At 34.9% G+C, this 20,052-nt stretch overlaps 1 protein-coding gene across 2 annotated transcripts in view; it reads right to left on the bottom strand.

Moving 5' to 3' along the window:
• EML6 (EMAP like 6) overlaps positions 1-20,052 on the bottom strand; it is a 117,544-nt gene that overhangs the window by 41,583 nt on the left and 55,909 nt on the right. For both annotated transcript variants that reach the window (XM_050893842.1, XM_050893843.1), the window contains exons 8-16: positions 16,118-16,255; positions 13,184-13,440; positions 12,591-12,803; positions 11,501-11,668; positions 10,450-10,556; positions 7,259-7,377; positions 6,408-6,594; positions 5,604-5,709; positions 1,912-2,005 (exon numbers count right to left, since the gene is read on the bottom strand). In XM_050893842.1, coding sequence (XP_050749799.1) covers positions 1,912-2,005; positions 5,604-5,709; positions 6,408-6,594; positions 7,259-7,377; positions 10,450-10,556; positions 11,501-11,668; positions 12,591-12,803; positions 13,184-13,440; positions 16,118-16,255 — 1,389 coding nt within the window. The remainder of the gene's footprint in view (positions 1-1,911; positions 2,006-5,603; positions 5,710-6,407; positions 6,595-7,258; positions 7,378-10,449; positions 10,557-11,500; positions 11,669-12,590; positions 12,804-13,183; positions 13,441-16,117; positions 16,256-20,052) is intronic.

Raw genomic sequence — 20,052 nt, 5'->3', positions numbered from 1 at the left:
CCAAGATAGAGAAACAAGCTGTATAATTTATCTAGTGAGCAATTAAAACAAATAGAGTATATTCTGAACATTGTGACAAGAAAAGAAAACTGAGAAGTCATGCTGAAATTAATCACCTCAAGAAGATTAAGCAAAAAGAACGTTCACAAAAAATAAATAAAAAAAATAACTACAGAATAAACATAATGAACGTTTGTACATAGTGAATGTACACTTCATTTTTCCGGTTTAGTCCTTTAGATGAATTCTTCTTGTGGGTCTATATGATTGTAAGGAGATGTCCTTCTATTCTTCTTGTCTGCTAAGGCCACGTGAGGGTCATGGCTAAAATTTAGATGTACACTCTCCTGTCTTGGTTTTTTTCTCTCTCTGTGTGTCCTACTGTGCTTACCAGAATGGGGGACTTGCCTTTAGGCAGTGCTAAAATAGAAACAATAATTTAAATTGGAACTTTTTAGAAGATAAACTATTTTTTATGCTTTCTGTGAGGATCCTGCATATTTTCAAAATAATAGATTAGCAATAATAGTAGATACATTGGGCACATACAGTATTACACACTGAAAAGAACCTGAGTACTTAATCTTGTATCTCTCCTGTGAGCAACAAGAGACAGGTAGCCATACAGCCCATCGTTATCCTGTTTTTAAAAGCTTAGAAGGTCTCTATGGGAATATAAAGGGTATTTCTTCACTGTGAGTCTGAAGCACAATCTGTCTGGAGACAGTAAAACTAGGATTGGAAAGCAAATGAAAATGTCACGTTTGACAACACAAACACTGTTGCTAAGCAAGCCCTACATCACAAATTTTAAATAGGATTTAAAATCTCCCTACCTAGTAAACTGGATGTCTGAGACAAAATTATATAGCTAATATAGATTATGGGACACACACACACGAATCAAAATGTTTATTTATTCAGTAATGGTATACTACTAACAGATAGGGCTGCCAGGAGAAAATCTTATTATTTCTTCTGGAACATGTCACCACATAATTGTGATAATAGTGTAATGCTTACATAAAAGTAAATTATCTTTCACAGGCACTTTTTTGCAGTTATACTGGTAATTTCTACTGACCAGTGCTAGATGTTACACGGTTGCAGACAGCGTACAAAATGAACTCCTTGCCTTTCTGGTATATAAGTCCATGCTTACATGAATTCTACACAATTCTAGTATCTTGACCTCAGAGGTACGTTTGATTTGCTGGACAGAAACCAGGTTCTCAAACAGTTTGATTCTTCCAACATGTACAACAAGTTTAGTATAAAGAAAATGCTGCAATTCAGTATTTTAGAAGGAAAAAAGCAAACAAGTAAACCATAATCCAATCCTCTTCCCAACATTGGTCCCTTCAAGCATTTGCAAAAGCTTCTTCACTACAGGGTTATTAGCTAAGCTTTCTGTTAGTAATTGCAAAGAGCAAACATCTCAGAAAAAGCTGACTCAGAAGGAAGGTAAGATCAGTAGACCTTGAAAAAAATCTATTTATATTAGAGGGAACGCTTTTTTCTTTTTAGAAAAGTGATCTGTGTATGTGCATTGATGGAACCCAGCATATCATCTAATGCATAAAGGAAAATATGACATCTCTGATGACTTCTGCCATGAATCAGGAAATAAAATTGGGAGAAAATATTAACTTGACAATCACTAAATGAGCTACAATATCAACGTAGCTATTCTAACAGAAAGGCTAGGGAACTCTTGACAGAAATAGTTCACGGGATTTCCAAACACTAAGCTGTAGATCCCAAGCTTTTTAATCTGGATATAATTGCTCTGAAACACCATTCTTTCAGAGAGCTGTTCTGTTTTTTCCTATAAACAAAGTAATACCTGTGGATGATATTATTCAGAAAAATGTAATCACAGGGCACATGTATAGAGAGATGTATTCTTACCTGGTTGTCGCTAGCTTTTCTCCTTTTTTCCAATCCCAAAACACAATGGCATGATTATCATCTAGCCCAACAGATGCCAAACATTTTCCATCAGCTGCACAGAAGCAATACTTAATGTTAACGGTGCTAAGGCTTTAGCTGAAAATATAACAGGCAATGAACACAACAAATACATTGTAACCTGAATTTCAAATGATGTATTATAAATGAAGCAAAAAAAGGAACTAATACTTTGAGATTAGGGTTCAGATTCACTAATGGCCTTCAGTTCCTAAAGCAGACTGCCTACAGAATTAGACGAACTGAGAAAGACAGTCAACCTGCCCAACCTCTTAAGATGACTGAAGTCTATACCTGCTGCAAGTTTTATCCACAAGGATGATCCACATTGCAATACTTAGCACCAGATTGAACACCTACTGGGTGATGACACATCAGACTGGAATCCATAGATTTCACAGAGCACTCTCCTAATCCATGACCTAGCCTTCCTCTTCTTAACTAACTTTAAATATGGCCTCACCCTTGTGAGAGACAGAACAGATTGCGTTATAGGTAACAACAAGATTTTTCTGCTTAATTTTTAACTGGATGATTACAAGACAGGCTATTCTTTTCTAGAAAAGGCATTCTTTTGACTTTACCATCTGCTATTACGTTTGTATGTCTGACCTAATTTAGGGTTTTTTTTTTAATTTGTATTCCTTATCAAACCATTGATCTTTCCCAAAGGCAGACACAAAACATTCCTGTGTGTAAGTACAAGGAAGGTAGGTAGGATAAAACAAGACGATGAAAGTCAATTTCATAAAGTCCAAGTACTCCAAAATCACGTTACATTTTATTTGAAATATTTCTGATCAGATGATGATGCTTCTTTTTTTTTCATTGCAATAGTGACAGGAATTATTAGTGTATAATGAAATGGGTGGTTAAAAGTTAATAGGCAATGTAATGAAACTATAAATATGATAGAAAATTATAAGGCTAAAATTAACTGCTGGCTATCATCTCTTCTACTGCAGGAAAGACACAGCACTACTGATAATGAGAGTAAGAAAAGCAAGAACAGAATATCACACATAATTCAACAGTACCTAGGCATCCTTGCTACGTGTATGAAATAACAATAAACAAGACCATTGTTAACAAACTTCTCGAGACAAACTACTGTCACGAAATTTTGAAAATTTTTAAAAACTAAACCATAATTGCTGAAGTATATGATATGATAAGAGAATTGAACTTTATAGGTTGTAGCAGGAGCGGATTACCTGAATTTTTTTTTAACTAAAGGAAAGTTAAAAGTGGAGGAAGTAAAGAACTGGTGAGGCGGCCAAAAGAGTGAATGACAGCAATGATGTGAGAATGTTACTTCTTGTAGCAGTTAACAGATGTTAAGGACTCTATGCTTAAGCATATTTGACTTCAAGAATAGAAAGAGTGCCGCTGGTATAAATTACTCCATTAGAACTACTTCAAAGTTTATAAGGCTGAATAGGTCCTCACAGCTAGACTGGGCTCACAGTATTTAGCAACTGAGTTCTACGAGAAGCAAGTCTAGAAGGGGAATTACAGAAAGAGGAAAAGAGTTCACAGCTGAATGAAACAGGCCTAGATGGAAGGAGTGTAAGTAGGCAGGAAGGAATGAAGTTGAAAAACAGGACAGGAAACCAAAACTGAGTTTATTAAAAAAAAAAAAAGAAAGAAAGAAAATAAAGACACAAACAAGGAGACACAAAAAGTTAATGAAAAAGGAAAGAAAAGCAAAGGAGACAGTAAGAACCATTCTATAATAGTTTTAGTGAGATAAAATGCTATGCAGATAGCTGATACAAAAGGTTAATATGCACTATGTAATATGTATTATTTAAGAAAGAGGTATATTTGTATATTTTGATGACAATAATTATTTTTATGGGTAACTCAATCATGTAAATGGAACACGGTTGACAAAATTTTGTTGGTAAGAATACGATTTAAACTTTATTCACTTGAAACAGGAGGTTTTATGCACTAATATGGGCTATACACTCCAATTAATATCCAAAATTACAGATGTTAAATTAGCCACCAGAGGGCACAACCAAACATTGCATTAATGCAATTATAATCTTCGAACCATAACGCCATCAGAATGGTCCTACAAGAGCGATCCAGGCCTTTACACTGTTTTCAGTAATGGCCAATAGCAGATGCTTTAGAAAGTAAGTAAGGGTAGAGAGAACTGGTAGTATAGAGTCAGCCGCCAAATCAAGTACAGCCAAAAATGGTATCTTTGGAGTTTTAGGTTTCTTTAAGCTTCAAGTAGTGTGACCTGAACCTGGTTTAGAAATATCTATTATTAACACAATGAAAACTCCCTACAAAGTAGACCAAAGTAGCACTCTGATCCCGTAGTGAGGTGAATATTTGCACAACTATCTGCTCCTCTCTATGCCAACAATCTTAACTAAACCCAGTTAGGAATGCAGTATGTGCATTCTCAGGATCAGGTCCTAAAGCAATGCTGTAATGATGCCAGTGGTTGCTACTTTTAAAGAGAGCTTTAATATTTTTGTACAGATTTAGGTCCACAGAATATGTGGCCAGCTTATTCTTTATGCTTTTATAAAGGTACATGGATTCTAACACATGGAGTACTACTATCTGTACAGGAATCTAATTTTTGCTAAAAATGTAAACCACAAAGTATTTTCTAAATATATGAATGTTTGTTTGGCTAGGGATCTTAATGATAAGTTTTTTAACATCTATGCACACTATGTCAATTAGATCATCCTTATCCATTTTCCCTTTTTCTGGTGCCATATCTACTTTCAGAGCTAGGTTACAAGCCACAGTGGATCAGCAATTTCACATTTGAATTCCAGCTTTTGGATGAACACCAAGGCTCCTCTTCTGATAATGGAGTATGACTCAGTTCTACAGACTTATCTTTGTGGAAGTAAAACTTCTTTCATATAGTCCTGTCTCATAAATGTGATCTATGTCCTAATGAATTCTTACCACATTTCTAGAGAGGAGAATATGAAATAAATTACCTTTAATTGAAAAAAAAATCAGATTAAGAAAAGGATAGTTCAGCTAAAGTAATCTCCTTTTTTTTTTAATAGAAAAAGGGAGAAGGAATTTGTAAGCACTTTTATAAAGATGCAAAAGTATGTAAGTCACCACCATATGGATGATGTTTTTCAATGCTAAATACAGGAATTACTTTTTGAGAACTGAGACAACTTAAGTCATCCATCTCAGAAAGACAAGTAGGAGAAACAGCAGACAACTGTTTGTCCTATTTACTTCTTCTGTAAACTCACTGAAAAACGTGGGAATTGTCAGCAAATTTGAAGAACTGTATCTGTATGTGAGGCTACAGATCACATTTCCATCTCACTTATACACTTCAAGTCACCATTGTGCCTGTTTTTAAATTATTATACCACCATGTAGATAGCTACCAGAGTCCTAGCTGTACACTTGGTATTATGTATTAGCCATCACAAAAATCCATTATTGATCGATTAACAAAAGGCCCATGACTGACTTTACTACACACACTATTTTTATCAAAACTGTCAGCAGACTTTTATGTAAAATTTGTATTGGTTATAAAATTGGCTAGCTATTCAAATTAAGATTTCATCAGAAGGATTGCTTTTTAATCATTTGGATAAATGTAGGTTGTGGCTTACCTGAAAAATCCAGTGCACACACTCCTCTTTGATGCTGGCCTTTGAGCAATGATAAGCATTTCAGTGTCTGTGTGTCCCAAACATGGATAGCAGCATCTCTTCCAACCTAAATGAGAGGGTCAATCAGAATATCTGCTCATAGAATTTCAAAGCACACCAATATCAGTAATTAATGACAATGATAATCAATTATCATGTCTTCAAAACACTGCGGAGGTAACTACTGTTCCACTTGCCCTATTTTATCTTTTTCAAGATCTATTTTCTCTTTTAGAGAAATATCAGTAGACAGTCTCTAAAACATCAGTATTCAGTATCATATTAATGACATAATTCATTATGATATATGAATATATATGAATATACTGAATATATCATATTCAGTATCAGATATCAGTAGAGTGCCCAACATAAAATAGCCTTTATCTGAGTAAGGCTTTCGAATGCTACTGCAGTACAAAAATGCTGAGACTGACTAATGAAACCCCGAAACCTCCTAGGATGTAGACAAAATACAGCTTCTATGTTTTACAGATGAAAGCAGAGGTTCAAAGTGAATATAAGATTTTTTGCAAGGCCACAGCATAAGATTGGCAGTTTTTGATTTAATAATCACCTCAAATAGCTTCCAGTCCAGTACTCCCCAGAAGTTTGGCAGGGATATAGGAAACGATACACAGCTTACCCATATTTAGGAGGAAACGCTATACTGAAGGACAGAGAGAACCACATTTTTCCTAATTATAGGCTGTAAAGGGAATTTATTTCTATGTTTTGCTAACATCATCACTTCTAAATACTCACCTGTCCAGTAGCAACATAGTCTTTCACTGGGTGAATGCTTAGGCTGAGGATGTCATCATCGTGACCAAGATACAGCCTTTGAGTGTGTTGTTGCCTATTATATACAACAGCTACAGCAGCAATATGATACACTACTTCTCCGGTTTGTGTGTAGAACAAGTTGTTTCGACAGTCGTAGCCTCTATAACTGAAGTAAATACAAAACAAGTTATAGTCTGTTTCAAAACTATTCTGTTAATTTGTGTAACAAATTGTGCAAATAATTTGTGTATTAACTTGAAAAGAGTACAGCTGCGGCATCAACTTTAGCTCAAAAATATCACAGCACACAGGCAGAGAGAGACTATTCCCACCAAGAGTGGGCATTCATGAATCTCCTCATGGTTACGTTGCACCTAATGCCTAAATTAGTACTGATTTAACAAAAAGAACATATAGTTCACACAGAATTGTGTCCAGATAAGTTTTACAGGGAACTGGATCCAAGCAGAAATCTATCAGGGATTTTTACAAATCACAGCTATCACAATCAACAGAGAATCTTTGCTCCAGGAAACATAAGGTGTAGTGAACAGCTAGTTTAAAATGTAATTTTATAAAACGCAACGCTGATGTATTATTTATTATATGGCTACAGTATTATAACCTTCTCTTGTTCCTTAACAAATACAACTGAAAAAAGAAAATCTGTGTCTGATATTCCAAAAATTACCCACAGTAATAATGACAAACAAATCAGTTGTGGGTAAGTGCTGAAAAATGCTTTGCTAAATGCTCTGACGTGAATTGATTAACATTGCTAGGATGTTTTAACAATCAGAAGAAACAAGCATTATCTAATATTACTCTACCCATGTATAAACTGCAACTTTAAACTGTCCTCAGGCGCTCTCTCTCTTTTAAGGAAGGGCACAGAATGGTTTTTCTCTTTACTTTGCTGTTTCAGCTGAGGTAGGTCTTCTTTGTAAACCTAAAGAATAATTGTTAAAGTTAATTGCACATCTCCAGTTTTCTAAATATTCGTATATAAGAATGAAAGTGACTTTCTTTTAAGTATTAAATTTAATATATGTTAATGTGATGTTCAGTAGTTACAACAGCGTAAGTCACTATTGCTCCCTACAGAACTTCAGATAATAATAGTTTTCCAGCCAATGAAGTCCCCTGACATGAGTGACCCAGAACATTAGACTGGAGTAGCAGCAGCAGAGTGTATTTTTTTTCTAGAAGGTTCCAGTGTCACTTAGCGAAAAGGAATTTAAATATTGACTGGAACTCTTTAAGCGTCTTTCAACTTCATATGTGCTTCAGTGTACATACTCAAAGCTGAACATAATGAATTAGTTCTATCTAGGGATTATGATGAAATACACAGTAACCAACAGCACTTAAGTGATTTGCCAATGTGTCCAGAATCCCAAGGTAGAATTACAGCTCTATAAAGAAACTAAAGATACAAAATACTATACATTTAAATCTTTCAGAAATGCTGAAACTCTGTGGAGCTGCTAAAGACATTTGAAGCATCTTCAAAGCTGTGGCACCAAACAAAATCCATTATAATGCTGAAATATAGCTTTATTGTTTGTTTTCTGTGCCTACATTTCTTGGATTTTGTGAAAGAACAATGAAATTGCCATTCCACAGAAATCTACCTGACTGCAAAGATGGAGTACTGGATTTTTACCAGAAAGGTGTTTGTATAACGAGCTGAGCTTTTGAAATGGTAGGCAAACAGAGCCTTAACATATTGTGTCTGTCACTCCTATGTATTGTACTTTATCCTGAGTGTTCTCATCCATTTACTCTTGGTCCTTGGTGAATGCTACCAAGGAAACAGAATATAGGATCATCATTTTCTAATGCATCTCAAAATCTAGAATCCTCTATACTGCTTCATCTGTAACATTAAAAAAAAACAAACAAAACCCAAACCCAAACTCAATTCTCAAAATAAGATTAATGTTTTTGTTTCCATGTGCTTTTGTAAATTATTTCCTTTAACAAAATGTAAAGTGCAGCTTATGCTTGGGGTTGTCTCACACTTCCTGTATAAGATACTATTTTAAGTTGCTTCTAGCTTTTTCATGCACTAATCTGCCTGGAATATTGCTGTTTAACTGCCTACAACTATTTTTTCACTTTTAGTTTTTAAACCCAGACGTCCTTTTTGACACATAGACAGCATGGAGAAGGATGCTGTTCGATTTGAATACAGATGGAAAATCAGGAGAAGGAGGAGGAGAGGAGGAGGAGGATGGGACAAGCACTCCAGTAAGACTTGGAGTAAAAGAGAGGGGAGGGAGAAAATTTGACAAAACCTCTGTTTCATTTGGCAAACACAATCGATCTCTGTAATAAAGAGGTAAAATAAGCTGTCGTCAGAAGGACCTATGTAATTTATTGCAGAACCTAGAAAGTGAGGTGAAAAGACAAAGGATAGTCCTTGGCTAAAGCATGGAACATTAGAGGTGATCCTTCCACATTCTAGAAAGCAGCTCTGTGTCAGTCATTAAATCACTCAAACCAACCTGAACCAAGCTTATTGTGTATTTTTCACACTTAGTACAAGATCCCAGTTCTGGTCTGAGGAAGTTCTGACCTTTCACCATTGCAACTGATAAGGGTAACAGGACAAGGTGACAATATTCTATTCACAATGACAACAGCTCCTGAAAATCAGGTCCCAGGTATTTTTAAATAGAAGCGAAAGTCAGAAGACATATAGCAGAATTTGATGTTAATGTTTCCTTTCCGCACCCTTCCACATTAGAGACTGTTATAAAGATCAGTGTTTGCGAAGCACGCAGTATCATGAATGGAATGGAAAGAACCACAAGGAAAAGAATTCTGTCTTCAGAGACATGTTCGAGCAATGTGCAATAAAGGCGGCCATGGAATGGCCTGATGAATGAAAAAGGATTGAATAGTTTCTTATCAGGCAAGAACTAAATATCCCATACACCAAATGAAGTAGAAGTCCTGCAGAAATGTGTAATCATAACCCATGCATTATTATGGCATTTTCTAAACTTCAAGTAACTTTGTGACTTGAATAATGTTTTCTAATATAGTAGTGTGGGTGCAAATTGTTATGATGCAGGTTGGGTGAAACCTCACATCAGGGAGCGGCAAGGTAAAACTGCTTTGTAAAAGAAGAGGAACCAAGAGCTGAGCATGATAACAAGGCCAGCCAAGAGAGTGCCCTCACAGAGAGGGCTGCAGTCCCACAGTGCCCCAGTGACATGAGCACGGCAGATTTGGTGACTGTAACCAAGTTCAGGCAACAGTCCTGATCACCAGGCAAGCCCATAGTGACAAAGCATAAATCAACAGTGAAAGATTAGGTTAAAGAGTGGAATGGCATACTACCATTCCCGAAAAAAAATCAATGCAGTAAAGAATACTTATTTGATTTGTTGTCTTCTTGCATGGAAGCAATCTATCTTAATTTATCTCAGAACATAGTTGTACTGAAAATAGAAAAAAAAAAATTCAGTGATTATTAGAGACCAATTTTACTTGGTTTCCATAAATTAGGGCAATTTTAATTTTTGGATATTGTTGTCCTGGGCAATAAAAAAGAATTTGTCATAAATAAATGTATTATATAGGCTTCATACTCATTAAGAGTATTCTGCTTTGAATATGCAGAATTCATACAAAAGCTCCGTGAGCTATATTCTACAAATTGGGATACTAAATTCGATAGGACTGAAAAGTCTTCTCTAACACCTATCATGAGAATGGGAATAGCAATAAGCTCTCATGTTTAAATTTGTGCTTTTTAAGATATATTCTTTATTCTAACATACAATGGTATATACACCAATGCTTTTTCTCCAAACCCTTTTAAATTCTCATCTCCAGCTAAAGTAAACTCTGTTTTTATGTACATTGGTTGCATAATCAGCTGAATACTGTCAAAACAATCCTCCTAGAGTAGTCTGATGAATTAGCTGCAAACTTCTTTTGCTTATCTTTACTGAATAGTCACGATAAATTGTCAGGTAATTGGCACCGTGTGTTAATTTTTACTCACCTGGCGATCATAGTTGATTTGAGCTTCCTGCTCAATGTCAGAATCTAACTCTGGCACATCAGATAAATCTGAATCTGATTCTTCACTGTAGGAATCAACGCCACCCTCTGCACAAAAAAAACCAAACCCAAACCCCAATATATAACACATCTAATTTCAAGAAAATAGTATGTGATGTTTTTATATAATTTAGACTACATGTAAAGCAGTATTCAACAACTTTGGAAGCTTAAGCAGCTTGTAAAAATCATGTGGGCTGACTGTATGTGTCAGGTCTCATTTCTGTTTCTCCTGTTTCAATGCCTGGGGCAGGAGGGTGGCAGAGGGAAGGAGGATAACTGAGTAGTTACTGGTACATTTCCATCATCTGAGAGAATACTGTTTTCTTAACAGGCTTTGGAGTGAAAACATACAGAAATGGTAAATAAAAACTTTCAGTGTGATCACTGTGTTTAAAAAGATTTGCTATAACACAGGTATTTTACCAAATTGTGTAGGTACGGAGTGAATTTTTGCCCTTTTGCTGAATGGAATCTAATTTTCAGCAACTACTGCCGCTACGTAGTTCATATGGCTTCTGTAGAATATTCTAAGTATCATGGATATAACAAGAAAAAAATCCTAAAGTACAGCTATCACATATATATGTGAATTTGAATATATATTTGAATTTATATTAATTTTTTAAGAAAATTAAACAATTTAACATGTGTAGTCAGACTTCTGAATGCAAGTTAGATGGCTAATTTTGAAAATTTAATTTGATAGAGCAATCTCCCTTCTAAATGTCTTTTTTCCACATGCTTCGACAAATACTACTTGTGTATTCCTAAACGTACAATATAGCAGACAGCAGAAGAGTTTTTAATGTACCTTGCCTGAAACAAATGGTTGTCTACGAATAGTAAAATGTCCCAAACATGCTGAGTATATATAATTCCAGGGAATTATAATAAAAATATTTTCTGTTAATTCAATAGAAGCTTTTCCAACAGTGCTGCATTCTCTGTTGATTTTATTTAATAAATAATTAAGAAGAGATAATCTTTACCTTGTGGAGATGTTTCAAGGACGCCATTTGTTATCCCTTCTGGAATAAATCGCCACTGAAAAACAGAGTGATCAGCACCTCCTGTACTTAAAACCCACTGAAAATCATGGGACCAACGGACATTGGTTACATGTGCTGAATGGCCAACGTATTTTCTAAATTTAGCTCCTAAAAAACCAAAAATAGAACTGTTAGTATGTAAGAAGAAAAGAAAAATTAACATTGTAACTAATAAAGTTAGATTTTTAATGGAAACACAGTCTAAACACTCTTATGAAAACTGAAACCAAAAAAATTCTTAAATGCCTCTTGATATTCTGATACTAATAGTAATTATAAAATAAAAACAAATGGCATAAAATAATATGAATGATATGTTCACTTCAGTTTTCCAAAAAGCACTTAAATCTTGGCAGGAAGTACCAGATACACATAGGGTTTAATTTTCACCTTTATGGCCATTACTGCTAATGTGAATTATACACATATATTGTGTATTGTACTATACACATAAATTCAAATTCACTATCAGAAAATATACTGATAGGTTATCAAATTAAACACTGAAGATCATGGAAAGCCAAAATGTTTTATTTAGTTTTGTTGGCTTTATGCATGGTACAGTGCAAATACTGAGGACACAATCTGTGTGAAAAGCCTACTACAGATACGAAGCAAATAGCTCTCACAGAGCTACATTGACACACGCTGACAGTGAAACCCTACTGAAGTTTCTGAAATTGTTACTGGCATATATTTGGACGAATTACAGCAGTGCATCTGGTGTTGATACAATTTTGATGTGATGTAAAGTCTTGCTGAATTACTTTCTGAAAATGTAGTATCAGAATAAGCACACATTAAACTACACATTCTCAACAGTTCTAAAACCACGTACATATAGATTGGCAGGAAATCACTAGATACATAGAGGGTTAAAGTCTTATCTTTAGGTCCATTAATACTAATATGAATTGTGTGCACACTAATTTGAATTATACACAAGAATCAAAAGCCACCATTAGAAAATATACTGATATGGTACCAAAGTAAATATTGCATTCTTCAGAAATACAAAATACTATCTTACCTTTCTTTAGGCATGGAAATCTGAATAATTTAACCAGCCCAAAATCATCTCCAGTCACTAGCACTGAGCTGGTGTAATTTCCATCCACAGAGTTGACATCTGTAATGTTTGTATATTTTGGCCAAATTCCATTCACTTCAGATCCTATCACACAGGTCCACGAGGCCCAGTGAATTCCTTTGATCTCATCTTTGCTAGTCAGATGCTTCCCAGCTGAAAAAAATGCAGGTGAATAATCTGTTTAATCATTTGTTTTCCAGTAAACTCCATTTGTTTTCATCACATTTATCTGTGTATTCTTCTTGGGATTAGTCTTTTAACCTCAATAAACTATAAAGATTCACAATTTTACTTCAAATTAGTATAATCTCACATTTGTGGTATTTGATGATATCACACATCTTACAAGTTCTAACACTGCTGCACATAAACATGCTAAAAACATACAACAGTGGAAAAACGTTAGATATTTACAGAAGTTGCAGTCAAGAAATTCCACTTGCAGATGTAGTATTTGTATCATATTTTTGTTGTTCTCTTCAAATCAACACTGAAGTTTACTTGTTCATAACATGAGCCAGTTGTAAACTTACATGGCATCTTGTAGAACAGTCTCTCTCCTGCACCATCATTGGTTTGCAAGAATTTACTATCCACAGACCAGTCAATATGAGTTATAAAACTAGAAGATTTGTTGCATTCTCCTATTTTTTTGTATCGCTGAGCAACCGCATAGATATCCACTGGGCCATCGTTAGAACCCACAGCAAGGTAAGAGCCATCTGGTGAAAATTTCATTTCATGGATTACTTCTTTTCGGTCTTTAATATGAACTACCTCTGTCATGTCTCTGCAAGAATCAATAGTGAAAATACGAACTGTAAACTTGTGAACATGCAATCCACAAATATTTAAGACAAACACGAAGACAGATGCACTGAATAATTTGTACAACAAAAAGCACGTTTCACAAAAAAAGCCTTCTTTTGAGAAGTTTCTATTGCTTTCGTTGGTTAGAAGCATACTTTTAAAGCAAAAGTTAGAAACAACTTTACCTGTCAATGATACTCTTCATTCTATTAACCTAATTTTAGCTGTAAAATAGTTAGCTATCTGGTCTAAACTAGACCAGACTTAATTTTTTTTTTTTTTTTTTTTTTTTTTTTAACGTAGACAATGGAAAAAAGAGTTCCATCTGAAGAGCAATTACCCTGTCTCTCACAAGACCATGTTGAAATGGCCTTTGGGAGATACTCATTTCTCCACATTGACTCTTTTGGGGAGACAGGCAAACAGTTTAGATTAAAGGCTAACAACTAGACTGGTAAAGTTAGATATGATTAATCCCACGTGCCATGACCTGTTAGCTACAGCTTTGGGGGTTCCAGCACCACCATCACCATCACCCAGCAGTGGAAAAACAGAAGTGACAATACTTTGCATGTGTCTTTGAAAAAAAAAATCAAGACACCTATATAGTCTAGTTTTCAAAAAAAAATTCAATTCTTCCCTATCAAAGTACATTTGATATAACCCCCTTTCCTGTCAATCAACGAACCAAAACCTGCAATGCTAGTGAATGCAGGCAAAATTTTTGCAAGTAGGTTTCCCCAAATTCTTTGGCTATAAGGAAAGAATTAAAATTCAATTATTTAAAAAAAAAAAAAAAAAAAATCATCTTCCCCTGAGTTGACTGAACAGTGAGCCAAGTCTCAGTGCCATTAATTTTGTATTTACAAAGACAATGCATACCAGATTATACATTTGGGCTGTAAGGAAATTTTGTGAGGAAGAGCCTTCTGCAGATGTCATGCTTCTGTTACTCTCCATTTTAACCTTTTAAAATATTTTTCCTGATTTCTGCTTTAATTAATTACTGCTAGTAGCATCAAATATATGAAAAGACTCAAATTTATTTAAAAATCAATACATTTTGTTAATATATCTTAAAAATGCTGATACATAGTACTGTTAAAAGCAGAATCCTGAGAGGAGAATCATCCATAACTGAAGAAAGAGATTTCTGGGAGATGCTGATACGAATGGAAAGGTTAATATTATAGATGATCAGGATCTTAAAACAACTAACAAAATAATTTTGTTAGAAATTTCTCTTAAAATGGTGAAACTCCAAAATGTCAATAACAGTAGAAATCTTGTTGGGAAAATTCTTATTTACTCATAGTCATTTTTTCCTTCAAAAAGTGTTTTGGAAAAAAAAAATATTCTTAGCTCTGCCTTATTACTGAAAACTGGTAACATAACTATTCCATAGTGGTAAATATTGCTACTGAGAAGAGCAGCTAATTCTCTGGATTATTCCATAGATCCAAATCCTTCACGGCCAAGAAAAAGGAGAACAAAGATTCATGTCGCTGAGCGCATGATTCAAAAAAATGCCAACAAAACACATTGCCATCGTCCAGTTTTCCTGGATCACGGGCTGCAAATTTGTTACCCTGTCAGAAGATCTGTCAGAAAAGGAACAGATGGGGAAGCAATTGCATTCAGGGCCTTACACAAGGGTGTTGCCACTCTTTCAGGAATAATGCTGGGTTTATCATTACCAGTCTCCACCTGCTGAATCATGAATAATGTTAGGTATCAGGCAAATTAGCAAAGACAAGATTACTGAGAGACAAAGAAGATTAACTTCTTTAGAAAAATACTAGTCTTCGAGAAGGATTTTAAATTAATATGAACAGATGACTTAAGTTTTGTTAAAGTCATTAAAGCGGTACATTACAGGGGTTTTCACAGATCTTCCACTGATTACAGGCTTTTCCCGCCTATGAGCTAGTAGTTCAAAGTATTTTAAATATATCCTAACCAAACATATGGAGTAATGTTAAGGAAGTGGTAAACTCTTCCAAGTCTCAACTAAAATAGCTCATGTGTTTTGAAATCACGCTATTTTGTTTGGCTATGTCACTCTTTGGCCAACTTTATGTTTTACCTGCTTTTGTGTGTCTTCCGTAATAGTATTCCAGACAGAAAATGCCTACCGCATAAGATGCATTCATGCAAAAAAAGGCTTGTCATCTAATACGAAAAGTAGAATTCACATACATCTTGCAAATGCTTAAAAATGTCTTTCAGTCACTGATTATTTGCCTGGTATCTACTCTTGTATATGACAGGAAATGAACCATATGATCAAGGAGATCCCTCTCAAAACTGTTATCTCTGTTATGCACATTTCTTTTCACAAAATATCTGTATAATTTCAGAATAAATAAGGAAAAAAAGCCACACTTGAAAATCTTAAATTTTATCAACATTATTACTAAGAGTTAATATTTTGAATTAAATAAAGCATAGGTTTTCTCCTCATTGCCAAACTACCACCTTTTAAAACACCAAGCGATATTATGGAAGCATATACTCAATTTTTACTCTTTGTTTCTGATAAAATACCCAGTGATTTTTTTTTTTCTTTTTCTAGGAATAAAAGACTTTATAATATGATCTTGAGTTACTCGGCAAAAAAACTACTAATGTGAGAAACTAATGTAAGATTTTCTCACCTTACTCGAAGAACAATGAAGGAGCCATCCTTCATTCCAAGTGCTAACTGTGATCCATCAGGACTGAAAGACACACTCCGCACCGCTTCTTCCATATTACAACGAGCTATCAAGGCATGGTCAGCGAGACTCCATAGTCTGCATCAAAGGAAATTGAAAGCAGTAGCAGATTTTTCCTGACTGCACAATATTTCAATATCATCAAGTGTAAAAACAAAAAGTCTAACTCAATTGGTAAAGGCCCATTTGCATGCACACCTTATATTAAGATTTTATAATGTATTGCGTTCCTTTCCAACCATGGAACAAAGACAATTTCACTGATGTGAGCTTACAGATTTACAGAAATGTAGTTTTTAAAAAGTCAGAACTGCTTATCAATCTAGAAGAAGAGAAAGAGGGTGTACAATGACTGCCTGAAACAATATATGGACACAGAATTTTCTGACAGTGGCACTGAATGTCTTGGCAAATAATATCAAATGAAGCTTTCAGACACCTTCAAGTGAAGCTCCAGGTTCAAATTTCTTTCAAAATAAAGGAGTCTTTACTGTTCCCAGTTCTAGCAGGGATGGCACCTCAGACCTGAACACATATCTGTGATAGCAGAAGAGAAAACAGGGTGAAGCTAAATTACATCATCATTTGGTGTTATCTCCAGACTTTACTTATCTGATATAATAGAATTCCCCTAGATGAATAATTAAAAAAGAGCAGTTTCTGTTGACAGAGAGGGTGAATCCAGATCAGACTGAAATTTTCACTGAAAGTGAAAGCAATACCCAGAGAGCATAAACATTCCAACCACGGCGAAAATTTTCTTGTCATAACGCTGAATAAACTAGTAGACAAAACTGCATGCTGATTCGCTCATTTACATCATTTTAAATGAAAAGAATCAATCAATATATTATGCCATAAGATGGAGAAAAGCAAGTAATGTACCTATATTTTTAAGAAGGAACGGAGGGAGTTTCCCAGATCACTACAAGCTGGTTAATCAGATCTCAGTAGTATGCAAGATTTAGAAAAAAATTTAAAGAAAAGAATAATTAAAAGTATGGAAGAAAATGCATAAAAGACCTCTTGGGCTAGAAAAATTAAGTCAGCAATACCCAACTGTCTTTATTTTGAGGACAGTGTTGTAAATCTAATGCACTTGTACAGGATTTATAAAATATTCAGTAAAATATTTGAATAGTAGCATATGTGATCATTGGCTAAACTCAAGAAAATGACAATTTGTACAAGAACTGTAACATGATACTGGATGAAATTTTACAGCAAGCTTTACAGAAAGAAACAATTAGGCTGGATGGAAGCTACTACTGAGATTTCTAGGTACGAGCTTTGGAATAGTAACATTTAATGTTTTCACTAGAGACACTGGCACAAAAGATGAGAATGCTAATGAGATTTGCTACGGACAGCAAGCTGGGAGGCACTGTGAACCCAGAGGTGGATTTATCATATTGGAAGAAACAGAGGTTTCTTGATGATGAAACAAATAGACACGGAATGCAATTTAACCAAAGCCCATACTTTCAGAGCCTTATGTCTAGCACTGTGCTGTAAGCTTGAAACACAAGTGGAACCAGCAAAAAGAAGTAAGATCTCGCACTATTTTTCAATTATAGAATGACTATGATCCATGAGTGAGTTGCAGACAGGAAAAAGGAAATTTGATCCCAAAATAGATCCTGGGTGCTATTCCAGGAGGTACACAAAAACAATAGCACACAACACATAGTGACCTCATCTGGCATGTTCTTTACAAGTTATCTCAAGAAATCGGAATAAAAACAGGAACAGATGCAGTGAAGGATTGTTAGGATGATTAAGAGAACGAAGACTGTATCACATTAAAGAAGACCAAAAGAGTTTAACTTTTATACCTTAGTGAAACAAAGGCCGGGAAGGTATAGTATTGCTTCCAAAAATACATCAGTAGGATAAACGTCAAAGAAGGAGAAAAAGTTATGTTGAAGGACCATGTTGGCACTAGAACAAATAGCATAAACAGAACATTGAATATAGCCTGAAAAGAAGGAAGTTTCTGATCACCCCAGCAGTAACATTTAGATACAGCCTTGAAGCAGAGTAACAGGAGAAAAAAATTTGACTGCCTGCATTGAGAAAGAAACCCTTTGGGCCTTGTCAGGTTAATGATATTAGGATCAGTCTAGAATCAACAACCCTGAACGATGCTGGTTTCCTCTTAGGCTGAGAGAATTCAAGGATGAGAAAGAACTTGAAAAGGCTTCTCTGTGAAAAAAGGGCAAGTACCATTTCCTGGTGAAAAAAATGGATGTGGGATGCTAAAACTGCTTTCTAAGACAAAATAGAAGTAGATAAGATGCAAGATTCTTAGCAGCCTTGCTAGGGAGAAGCTTTGAGCCCAATACAATAAAGAATGAACCAGAAAGGATTTGGAAAGATTTCAAAGGAAACACCAGGACAAAATTTGCCTCCAAAACGTTGCTTTCACATGGATCACTTCGACTAATACATTAGAAGTGTAATTGCAATACGTGGCAATGCAAGCAGAATAATTAAATTTTCTTTAAAAAAAAAAAACTTTTCAAATTAATGGGAGGGTAATTCCAAATATGAGCTTTTTAATTTTATAACAGGGAAAAAAAGCATTTTGCACACATACAGGCATTTGTATACACAACTGACAAAATAAAAGCCTGGCTTTGCTTACGAAAATAGAAAAAGTACCTCTTCTGGCAAAATACTTCTGCACGTTGTTTTTTGAAAAGCCAAATAAATAAACTCTCTCTGTATAAAAAGCGTATGTATTTTCAAATAAGGCAAAGACGTGTTTCTACCATTCTTTGGCAATTTTCCTACGCATTTGTTTAAATGACTGAGTTTAAAACACCCAAGTAGGCTCATGAAACATTGTTTTCTTAGTCAATATTTCAGTCTTTCCTGTCATATACCTGACAGGTGAGTTTGTTTATTGGAGCATGTACTGATTACAGCCTCCCAAGAGGCTTACTAGCAACCACTTCATTTGCAGAAAAAGCCATAGCTGATGACAGAAGCTTTACTGCTGCTTTGTTTCGTTCAATTGGCAGAACAATGCTCCACACAAAAGATCAGAGATATAAATATTCAAATGCATTCATATAAAACCAGGTTTCTAATCAATCTTCTTATGAATGCAGACATAGAGAAAGACGACAGACAGTGTAGCGGAGATGTTCTGCCAGAACAGCAGCTACTTGTGGTCCTGCAGCTAGAGGTTCTAACACGACATTAGAAAGAGACATGTGTGAGGTCCATTGAACAAATGTAATAAATAATTCTGTATGCCTCTTAGCATTCAGATGAGAATGATGCTTTTTTCCTGTTCCTGTTGTAAGAGACAGGAAGCAGGCAGCTTTCCTAGTTGATACGCTTTTGAAGTTTAAAACCTAGTAAACCTATATTTGGCTAGAGCCTCCTCTCAGCTGTGCTAGGGAAAATCTACAGTAATTCCCCTTCGCTCTACAGCAGTCCTTTTCATTTAGACATCTCACTTGGACATGGGAATATAATCTGGCCCACTAAATACTTTTATTTGTAAAACAATTTAAGATTTATATTATATAGCCACTCTTTTCAAAATAATGTGATAACCAAATACTAAGAAAAATTACACAATGAACAGCAATATAGAAACATTCCTGTCAATGGAATTTTATTATTGAAAAAAAAATTGTAAGAAAATCCTTTTGTGTACTTTTTTATCTTAATGAAAATATTTATATATTTTACTAGAATTCCTCACATGAAGCATTACTATATTAAAAATAACACTGTCTGAACTAGAATTCAAATCCCACATTCTCTAGTGCCTAAACAGCTAAGTGGATGTGTGATGTAGTGCAGTAAAATACCTAACGTTAACAAGCGCACCTTTTATAGAATGGCAATGTTCAAAG

This window comes from Gymnogyps californianus, chromosome 3 (assembly GCF_018139145.2).
Source record: "Gymnogyps californianus isolate 813 chromosome 3, ASM1813914v2, whole genome shotgun sequence".
NCBI lineage: Eukaryota > Metazoa > Chordata > Aves > Accipitriformes > Cathartidae > Gymnogyps > Gymnogyps californianus.
This window is presented reverse-complemented; position numbering and strand designations above follow the sequence as displayed.